General features: G+C 39.5%; 1 protein-coding gene across 1 annotated transcript; it reads right to left on the bottom strand.

The window, feature by feature from the left end:
- Nucleotides 1–316: 316 nt before the first annotated feature.
- LOC104425626 (alpha carbonic anhydrase 4) lies at nucleotides 317–4,597 on the bottom strand. Its single transcript, XM_010038360.3, has 7 exons — nucleotides 4,422–4,597; nucleotides 2,282–2,499; nucleotides 1,799–1,905; nucleotides 1,523–1,625; nucleotides 1,058–1,216; nucleotides 903–956; nucleotides 317–622 (listed from the first exon to the last, which is right to left on the bottom strand). Exons 1-7 carry the CDS (start codon nucleotides 4,522–4,524, stop codon nucleotides 533–535), a joined length of 834 nt encoding a protein of 277 aa, XP_010036662.2. The 5' UTR covers nucleotides 4,525–4,597; the 3' UTR covers nucleotides 317–532.
- Nucleotides 4,598–11,297: the final 6,700 nt, after the last annotated feature.

Below are 11,297 nucleotides of genomic sequence, written 5' to 3'. Positions count from 1 at the left end.
GTAAAATTCTACAATTCCACGACACCCTAAACTATGTATATACACACACAGCCTGATAACTCCTTAATCGAACCTTGCAACTCAAAATCGACTTAACCTCGAATTTGTGCTATAACTTCAAATATTATTTTAATTAGATGAGTGAAGGGCACAATCACTTATCGGACGTTGTGAATCAGAATTAAATCAGCTTGATGAGTCATTTGTGCCGAGTAACCTCTTCTTTCTTCCTCCTCCTCCTCTCTCTCCCCCCTCTGCGCGAGTTCTCAATCTTAAAAGGAAGCTGAGGTCCTTTGTTGACTGGGTCAAATATTCTTTTTATTTATTATTTATTGTCTCTTTGACCATTTGAACTTTGACTTGGTTATTACACTGACAGCACACCTTGTGGTTTTCATCCCCACCTGGTCTCTATGTCGACTTATCAAAATGAAACGGTATGTTTGAATCGCAAATGATTCAAGTAGTAAGGTAATAAAAGACAGTCTTGAAGCTGAGAAAATGCTTTGTTTGGTCAAATTCTGGCATTGACCTAAGCAGCACCTCCATTGTCTCTTGGGGTGTATAGCCAGACCGCTCTTCTATCTAATCGCTGAGTCGGCCTTGCATTGGCTTCATATCCCTATCCAAATGGACAAGCATCAAATAAGGCAAGAAAGATGAAAATGAATCGAATCAGTCGCAGGAGGGAGGACTCCGTTTTCAATCACGGGACTTTATGTCGTGTACATGTTTGTGCATTTATGAAGAGAATAAGTATCACTTGTTATCACATGAAGGGATCAACAAATCTTTAAAGAGGACCTAAATGCACGTAGAGCTCACGTTTCTCTTCTGTAAAAGGTCCACTCTGTTAAGTGGCAAGCAAATCAAAACGTAACACCCTTTTAGAGAGCACTTACATCATGAACAGCTTCTCTCAGTGCTTCTACTTGCTCCCTCGAGACTGTCCTCACCTAGTCAAAGTTCACAAAACAGCATGCCTTGAGACCATCCTCGGACCATAGGACCATATGTGTTTCCATATAAGAATCGTCATGTAAATCTAGTCTATTACCTTCCTGATTATTGTCCACACGACACCCTCGGTGCATGGAGGGACCGTGAGAGAACCAATGTATCTGAAGTATTTCCTGCTGCCGAATTTGATGATCCCTGGATTTATGACCCCCAAGTCTCTGTCTTCCTTCCTGACTACTTTTATGTGTTCGAGTAGCTGCCGAGAGATAGTGAAATGAAATCAGAAGGACAAAAGGCAGAAGGCAGAGACCACATGGTCCATTCTATTGAACTGGATCTTCAGGTTCCATATGAGCAAAAGAGGTGAAGCAAATTGCAAAAAATTAATCAGACAGATGATCAGTGATGCATGAACATGCACGTATACAAGCTCAGCTTTGCGGATTATGGCTGAGTTCAAAGCATTCACATAACCTACGAGCAAGAATGATAGCAATACAGTGGCTACACGTAAAAATGCACATGTGGCAGTAAGAAGAGTGAGATGAAGCGGCCTATGCACCTTTGTGAGGAAAGGGTCGGGTCGGCCATACTTGTAGACAATCCCGATCACGGCTATTTCTCCGTGAGAGCTTAAATGGACCACGTGAAGCTCCAAGTCATATCTGCAGAATGAATTTTGACATCCTCACCGGTACTATGGGGGAAAAACTATCTTGTTTAGTGTGATTTGTGCATAATGCAGAAAAAGAAATCAAGTGAAAAGTTCATGATGTCCTGTGCATTAATTCACGAGGAAAACATATCATGTACAAACGACAATGACAAAGCCTCATACTTTGATCCATTAAACGTGTGCTCGGAGGGGGAATGCCAATGACACTGTAGAAGTTTGTAGTAAGTCCCATTTATGTTGATCTGCCCTGCATATCCTTTCCACATTACCTGGTTAAAGAGTCATTAGTAAAAACAGATGGTAGATCAGCTCATTATTGAATAATGTTGAGTTTGTAGTCGGTCCAGAATTCTTTTTTTCAGAGGAGGTTAATAGATGGAAGGCAGATGCCACCGTCCATTATCAGGGAACAAGAATTACTCATGGATAATAATCTGTAAAATGAGCCAAAGATTTTAATATCTTTGTGGTTATAACTACTTCCACTAAAAAAACAGAATTTCTCAAATTATCGGCTCTTGCTTCACCACGGCGAGCGCCCAGGCTTGGTTACATAAGCGGACAATCATACCGTCAGGCTGTTTTAAGTTTCACTGTGCATGACACCGCTTTATAAAATAACAAAGGCAACAAGGTAGCTCTTACTGTGATATCATGTCCCCTGTTCCTCACAATGGCAGGAGCTGGTTTATAGTCTCTTTTCAACTTCCCCAAATTCGGAAAGACTTGCACTCTCTCATCGAGCAGATCGATCGGAGACTGCAATTTCCCAGTGCTACATGCTCGCCAATGCGGGTCAATCTGGCCCCATTCTTTCGGTCCTTTTCCAGTTCCTTCAATATAAGTGAATGGAGTCTCATCACCTTAAAACCCCCCCCAAAAAAAAAAAAAAAAAAGGAAAAGGAAAAGAAAAGATATTAGCGAAGAAGTTGACAGAAGGACAATTCACAGATCGTGTAACACTGCTCGTGAAGCATAACAGCTGACTCTGTTATCTGATTTTTGGTTTATTGTCTCTGAAATGCAACTCACAAAGTCAATAGCACCACAAAAAAACGTAATTTCCCAACACATGTCAATAGCGTGTACGGAATATAAGAGTCAGGCAAATCAATTTTGCAGATTGCTAACATGCAACAAAGGATTTAATTCATATGATTAAAGAACAAAAATGCCTCAATATTTGGTGATCTACTTCACTCCTACATGAAGGAGAACAGGCATGTGCCTACGAAAGTCATTCAGAGAGAAACAGAGAGAAACAGAGAGACAAAGAATTTGTTCCTTTTCTATTCATTTTTGCGTATGGTAATGGGTACTTGGATCTCTTACAGACCCCAATTTACGTAGGATAAGGAGCTCCACGCATGATGAGCTCGACTAATCGCATCTAATTGCATTGGGTCATGGCGGTCTCTCAGGTCCACTGTAGTCAGATACTGTCGGGGCAAGAGATTTGCCTTTGTCGAGACCTTGCACACAGAGCCATGTTTCTCCAGGCTGAGTTTGGTGTCGAGTCTTTACTATCAAGGCATCACTTTGCGTTTATGATATGTTCTTTTCTTGTTCTCGATGTTACAATGGAAATATTTTGGCTGAAATTGGATCTGGGAACAGAATTGTTACAGATCCTAATCATCACTAACAAGAACAACATGCTTAAAGAGCACAGACAGGAACAGGGAAAAGCAAGATTTACTTTTGAAGCAGACATCTCCGCAACCCATGCTAAGATGTCGAGCCAAGAGAAAATGATGTCCAGGATTACATTGTCTCCCAAGAAAAGAACCTAAACTTTTCCTTATTCCACGTAATGCTACTCGGTACATAGAAGCAAACATAGAATGCTAATTGCTACTATATCAACTGTTAAAGCACGTGGTTGAGAGTCTCAAAGTCAATATCTTATGGCTATTCGTCTGAAGCTGAACAAGCTGTTAATCGTTCGAACCAGTTTAAGAGCGAGTGTCAGAGATCTGAACGTAAACAAAGTTTTTGAATCACGAATGCCAAGAACAACAACGTTGGCTCAACCTTCCCCAGATAGTCGCAGGTGTGTTAAGGAAGAAAAGCATGAGGAAAGGAAAAGCCCGAGGGACAACTGAGAAAACGAAAGCGGCGTAAAAATAAAAAATAAAAAATAAAAAGAAGAAGGTGGAGCATGCGAATCTGGAATGAATTTTTATGTTTACAGATTTACTGAATGTTCTTGAAAATTCGTTCACATAATGAATTTCCTACTTATCTGGAGATGTATGTGGTAAGCCATTTTCAGTTTTTCATACTGTGGAATTTCTGTATAACCTGTGACATGCCTACTCTATAATAAAGATTCTTCAAAGAGATCTCAATCTTCTTCTCATTGATTTTAAGATGAAATCTTTTTTGCGCACCACGTCTAGGTGACACTCTACCATTGAGTTATATCCCTTCCCTGCTCCGATCAAGAAATAGAATTGACTAATCCTAAGACAAAAGCATTTCCATTTTCTTTTTTGCCTGGAGGGTTTGAGATAGATTTATGATGGGTATGGTTGCTGAGGTCCAAAGTTGATCCGCTTCAACAAGGAATACAACCGAGATGAAGTCATGCAGAGCAATAACACAACAGAGCATCGGCTTCAGTGAGTGCACCAGATCAAAGAAGCTTCAAATGACTAAGCACGACGCTCATACACTCTCCATGCAGTAGATTTTTCACCCCAGAAACTTGTTTCGTATGAATCTTTAACCGACACAACACGAGACTCTGACATTGAACTCAGAAGTGGGAGAGGGACCATACCAACTTCAGATTCAGAAGCAGTCGAGAGAGTGAGCAGAAGACCGTGAGCAACAAAAACCAGAGCGAAGAAGCAGAAGCTACTGCGGATTGAGAGGATGCCCATTTTCCTGTTCTTTATGCTTTGCTCCTATCACACCCGAAATAAATGCACGGAGATCAAAGAGAGTCTGAGAGGGATAGAGGCCTCTGTCATCGTTAGATATGCCGTAAAAAAATTGCATTAATTATCTAGTTACTTTTGTTTTAAGTTTCACTCTTTTTTAAATTTTTGTTGTTGTTGTTGTTGTTACTTTTAGTCAAACTAAAATTATTATTTAACTATGCATTGCAAAATTATCCGTATATATAAATAAGTATTGCAATCTGAGGCAGAAGCTACTGCGGATGACATGGTTTTCTAGCATTGTGGATTGTTCTCATTATTTATTGCAACTGCATTTAAGTGAGGGATGAAGTATTAAGAAATATCCGATTTTCGTTATGGGTACTTTTTTTCTTGAATACATAATATACACTGAATTTGACTTTCGTGATGGTTATATTAATAATATAGATCGATTGATAGATGGATAATGGAAGAATAACTACATGATCTACCATCATAAAATTGAATACAAATTGAAAACAAATTTAGGTGATTTACATCTTTCTTTTCAACTTCAAAATAATTTTGATGATTTCTTGTTTATATTTCATGATAACAATTAGACCGTTAAGCTATTTTTACGAGCTTAATTAATTCTTTTAGGGGAAATTTCAAAAAAAGGGCATGAATTGAGGCCATTTTCTCAAACGATGTCCCAAGCTGGAACTTGTTTAAAATAAAATCATTAAATTGTCAATTTATTCTCAAAAAAAGTTTTGAACTCATCAGCTGATCAAAGTTTTGCCGACCAATGTGCCCATGCAGCCAACACACATATAATTTGCATCTTACTTTACAATGTGGATTGATGTTGGATTCATAGATACGATTAAATTTGGTGTCAATCACTATTGAAAAGAGCTAAACACAACATGTATATATCTTCAAGATTTTCCTAACAACATGGTCGTGATTGATGGAGCTGAAAGAGTGGACGAGGCTGCTCAATACGATTGTCATGGGAGCCTGCGAGAGCCCGCTTGCGATGGCGTCGATGGGGCCAACAACCATGTAAAGGACGTCAAGGCGATTCCCACGAAAGGTACCTCAGGACGATGCCTATATTCGATGCTTTGATTCTAGTGTAATCCCATTCACTTGAAAGTTGGCTAATACTATAAAAGATTACAAGTCACAACTACGCACAATTCAGCTTCCAAAGTAAGAATCAAAACGAGACAACAAAAGACCCTCCTAAGAATGATACTTCAAACGCAGAAGTATAGGCAGCTAATAATAAGAAGTTATTGTGCATTTGTGATAAAAAGGAATTTTTCAATTTTCATTTCAATGATCATCTTTTGGTGTTTGAATTTCAATTCCACACATTGAGAGGTTCGGACCGTTTTTAGAAATTTGGCCAATAAAAGAGGAGAGAGATGTCCTCTTCGATCTATTCATATTCCTTTCCTTTCAAAACTATGTATATTTTGTTTTCAATACTATATAATAATGTTTTATAATCATCATGTCCTGCTCCTTCCACACACTTTTCGAGTCTTAATTGACAAGAAAATCCAAAGAAAGAAGAAAGAAAGAAAAAAAATGAGGATATATCTAGAGAATTTGATCAAGCGACCATTTTCCAATTCTCGAGTATTTGAAAGATTTGGGGATCGGCGATGATTGAATCATGAAAAAAAAAAAAAGAAAAAAAATAGATTTTGATTGTTAATTTGAAAAGGAATTTTCCAATTTTGATGTCACTGAAATCCTTTTGGTGTTTGAGTCTCAATTCCGCATATTTCCCCAATTATTTGTTTGGCAAATTGGGTTCACTTTGCATATTATACGATTTCTTTTGGATAATATATTTGAACTCTTTACATCGGCGAGTACTCTTACCTTCTAATTCTTGTGATCGCTTCCGACACCGTCGAGAACCATGCAATGATTAGGCGAAATTATTGTGCTTGCTCTTCTGAAGTCGGATGAAATTGTATAAGATCTATAATGGCGGAGTCTCTTAGAGATTAGAAACTAGTATGCATACTCACAAACCCCTAAATGAGCTCACAGTAATATTGAGCACTAACGCACCATCCACTAATTTCAGGAATCAAATGCAAAATCAATATTGCCAATTGATTTCTTAAAACAAAACGCATGAACTTTCTCAACTTTGTTCATCAACCAGGATACATTTCACAAACAAGCATATAAACTTCTGCAACTCCACTCAACCACTAAAAATTTTAGTAAAACATTTCTCAAATCATTTTAGAACTTTTTTCTTAAAACAAAATACATTTGACAACCCATTTCATATATTAAGTTCACTATATATATATATATATATGTATGTATGTATGTATGTATGTATGTATGTATGTATGTATGTATTTGCCTCTGTCGAGACCTCGCTCGCAGAGCCATGCTTCTTGAGGCTGAGTTTGTTGTCAAGTCTTTACTAGCAAGGCATCACTTTGCACTTATAATATGTTCTTTTCTTGTTCTCGGAGTTACAGAGGAAACATATTGGCTGAAATTGGATCTGGGAACAGAACCGTTACAGATCCTAATCATCTCTAACAAAACAACATGCTTAAAGAGCACAGACAGTAACAGGGAAAAGCAAAATTTCCTTTTGAAGCAGACAACTCCGCAAGATGCCCATGCTAAGATGTCGAGCCAAGCGAAAATGATGTCCCAGATTACAACCTCTCCCAAGAAAAGAACTTAAACTTTTCTTTATTCCTAGTAATACTACACAGAAGCAAACATGGAATGCTAATTGCTACTATATCAACTGTTAAATCACCTGGTTGAGAGTCTCAAAGTCAATTTTTTATGGCTATTCGTATGAAGCTGAACAAGCTGGTAATCGTTTGAACCAGTTTAAAAGCAAACGTAAGAGATCTAAACGCGAACAAAGTTTTGGAATCACGAATGCCGAGAATAACAACGTTGGCTCAATCCTCCCCAGACAGTCGCGGGTGTGTTAAGGAAGAAGAGCATGAGGAAAACGAAAGGCACGATGGACAACAGAGAAAATGGCATAAACATAAAAAGAAGAAGGTGGAGCATGCGAGTCTGGAATAACGCTTGTTTTTCAAGTTTTTATGTTTGTAGATTTTATTATTTAGAATGTTCTTGAAAACTCATTCACATAATGATTTTCCTACTTATCTGGAGATGTATATGGCCAATTTCAGATTTTTGTACCGTGGAATTTCTGCATAACCCGTGACCGTGACAGGCCAACACTATGATTACATTACCCTTTTGTACTTATTTGTTGCAGATGCTGCCTCACCGCCACGGTGAGATCTTGTACTCAAATCTTATATTCAATTAGTCCACTGGAATTCATGTCTGAATCGGTATTTTTATTGCAAGGATTGAATGGAAATTTTAAGAAGGATACGGCGTACTTTGGCTTAACAACCTTTACTTACGAGGCCTTTATGTTGGCAGTTCTTCCTTTCCCTGTCACCTGGTCTGGGAGTCGAGTTCAGATGTCAAAAGCTTGGATAGATCGCACTTTCCATTTCTCTTCTTTTCTGACAGCACAGCCTTTTTCTTCACCCTCACCCTCACCTAGTCTTCGTTTCTGCTTATCAGAATTGTTAGAATATTAAATAATAAATCATGCCTTTATCCTATAACTTAAGTTTTTAGAACGATTAATTATGTTCCCATCATCAAAGCCGGAGGTTTTATTCCAGGCCTCATTTGTCTTCCAATTAAATTTTTACACTTAGTACTAAGCAAAAGGCTAAACTAAGTGTAACCACACTTTTATCGAATAATTTAAACTTTTAAAACAGTTGGCGATAATCCCACCAAATCTCACAAGAATGAAATAGTATATCTGAATTGAATCACCAAATCTCACAAGAATGAAACCATATGTTTGAATTGCAAATGTTTCAAGTGGTAAGGTAATAAAAGGGCAAAAGAACAGCCCAAGTGCCATAACTTAGCACGGAGGGACACTTAAGTGCCATAACTTTAAAATGGTACACTTGAGAGCCGTTTTGAAGTTAAATGGGACACTTAAGTGCCATTTCCGAAAATCCGGCCAAATGGCTGACGTGGCGACTTTCCGAGTTTGGTCCAAAACGGCGTCGTTTTGCATCGACGTGGCGGAAAAAAATGTAAAACGACGCCATTTCGTGTCTACATGTAAATAATAATATAAAAATTAATTAAATTAGATTTAAAATTAATTTTATTTAAAATATTCAAAAAATTAAGAAAAAAATAAGAAATTTTTTTAAAAATTTTAAAAATTATAAAAAATTTTAAAAATTATAAAAAATTTAGAAAAAGTTAAAAAATTTTAAAAAATTAAGAAAAAAAATAAAAGGGGGTCGACAGGGCGGTTGGTGAGCCCTTGCCTCCGCCGCCTCCCGCCGTCGCCGGAAGAGTGGCGACGGAGGGGGCGAGGTCGGCGGGGTGCCGGCCCCCGGCCGATCGACGGCGAGGGCTGCGAGCCCTTGCTTGGGATCGCGGCGGGCTGCGACCCTCACCCGGATATGGGCGAGGGTTCGCGGGCCCTCGCCCGGTGACCCTCCCCACTCGTCGCTAGCCCTTCCGGTGGCGGCGGGGAGCGCGAGGGCTGCGAGCCCTCGCCGGATCGCGGCGGCCGCGACCCTCGCCGGCCCTCGCCGTCGGTTAGTCGAGGCGGTGACCCAGCCGACCCTCCCCCTCCGTCGCCTTGCCCTTCTGGCGACGGCGCGAGGCGGCGGCGGCGGCGAGGGCTCGGCCCTCGGCCGCCGTTCGAACCCCACCCCCCCCCTCCCCCCTTTTGAAATTTTCTTAATTTTTTGAAATTTTCTTAATTTTTAAAATTTTCTTAATTTTTAAAATGTTTAAATTTTTCTAAATTTTTAAAATTTGTAAATTTTTCTAAAATTTTTAAAACTTTTAAATTTTTCTAAAATTTTAAAACTTTTAAATTTTTCTAAAATTTTTAAAACTTTTAAATTTTTCTTAATTTTTAAAATTTTCTTATTTTCTTAATTTTTGAATATTTTAAATAAAATTAATTTTAAATCTAATTTAATTAATTTTTATATTATTATTTACACGTAGATACGAAACGGCGTCGTTTTTGCATTTTCTGCCACGTCGTGTGTGCAAAACGACGCCATTTTGGACCAAACTTGCCGGAAAATGGTTATGTTAGCCATTTGGCCGGATTTTCGCCGGAGTGGCACTTAAGTGTCTCATTTTACTCGATATTGACACTTAAGTGTACTATTTTAAAGTAATGATACTTAAGTGTCCCCGTCAAGTTATGGCACTCCAGGTGTCCCAACCTCGTAATAAAAGACAGTCTTGAAGCTGAGAAAATATGTAATAGGTCAAATTCTGGCTTTGACCTAAGCAGCACCTCCATTGTCTCCTGAAGTGTATAGCCAGACGGCTCCTCCATCTAGTCGCTGAGTCGGCCTTGCATTGACTTCATATCCCTAATCAAATAGACAAGCATCAAATAAGGCAAGAAAGATGAAAGATGAATCTAATCAGTCACACGAGGGAAGACGGTGACATGGGACTTACCAGGACTTTTTTGGGGGGGGAACTATCTTGTTTAGTGTAATTTGTGCATGCTGCAGAAAAGAAATCTAGTGAAAGTGCATGTTGTCGCCGCCCATTGCTTCACGAGGAAAATGTTGGGAATAACGGATCCCCGAAAACCGGATTCGACACTAAATCAAACCCTTAAATCAATGCGGAAGACGAAGCCCGGGAAAAACACGTATCACCGATCGTAAAGCACACCACAGATTCGAACGTACCTTGTTAGCCACAGATTAGACACCAACGCCGATAAGAGGAAGAGATTTGGCCCTGTTCGATCTGATGACGCCTTGAAGGGAAGAAGAAACGTGCCTTTTGCCTTACTGTTTCTTCTTTGGAGAGAGAGAGCGCGCGGGAGAGGAGAAGACGCATGTTCACTTTTCTATTTTCTTCAAAACGGTGTCATCTCTCTCTCTCTCCTCCCTTTTATACCTTCCCCCATCCACGGGCCCTATTCCCGTGGGCCGGGACTTTTGGGCCCAGCATGGGCGGACGGGCCTTAAGCCCATCACCAATTAAATAAAACCATCAGAAAACATACCATGTACAAACAACAAAGACAAAGCCTCTGTACCTCGATCCGTTAAATGTGTGCTCGGAGGGGGGAATGCCAATGACACTGTAGAAGTTTGTGGTAAGTCCCGTTTATGATGATCTTTCCCGCATCTCCTTTCCACATCACCTGGTTGAAGAGTCATTAGTAAAAACACATGGTAGATGAGTTCATTATTGAAGAAGGTCAAGAATTCTTTTCTTCGGAGGAGGTTGATAGATGGACAGGCAGATGCCAGTGTCGGACATCAGTGAATATGAATTACTTATGGATGATAATCTGTAAAATTAGCCTTGAAGATTCAGATATCTTTGTGGTTAGTGCTTCCACTGAAAAAAGGAATTTTTCGAATCATTGGCACTTCCTTCACCACGGCAACTAGGCGCCCGGCTTGGTTACACGAGCAAACTGTCGTACCGTCACTAAAAATTTGGTTGTTTCAAGTTTCGCTGGGCATGACACCACTTTAAAGAATAATAAAGGCAACAAGGTAGCTCTCACTGTGATATCATGTCCCCTGTTCCTCACAATCGCAGGAGCTGGTCTATAGTCTCTTTTGAACTTCCCCAAACTTGGAAAGACTCGCACTCTCTCATTTAGCAGATCAATAGGAGATTGCAATTTCCCTGTGCCACAAGCTCGCCAA

Source organism: Eucalyptus grandis, chromosome 11 (assembly GCF_016545825.1).
Source record: "Eucalyptus grandis isolate ANBG69807.140 chromosome 11, ASM1654582v1, whole genome shotgun sequence".
NCBI lineage: Eukaryota > Viridiplantae > Streptophyta > Magnoliopsida > Myrtales > Myrtaceae > Eucalyptus > Eucalyptus grandis.
The sequence above is the reverse complement of the archived record's forward strand: the minus strand, read 5'-3'. Positions and strand labels throughout refer to the sequence as shown.

What these genes read in the sequence shown, in the direction of transcription:
- LOC104425626 (XM_010038360.3), bottom strand. Translation starts at nt 4,524, where the DNA reads ATGGGCATCCTCTCAATCCGCAGTAGCTTCTGCTTCTTCGCTCTGGTT. An exon ending in CCGACCCTTTCCTCACAAAG is followed by an intron (nt 1,217 to 1,522) that starts GTGCATAGGCCG and finishes ATCTCTCGGCAG; the next exon opens with CTACTCGAACACATAAAAGT. An exon ending in TGAGAGAAGCTGTTCATGAT is followed by an intron (nt 623 to 902) that starts GTAAGTGCTCTC and finishes CCATTTGGATAG; the next exon opens with GGATATGAAGCCAATGCAAG.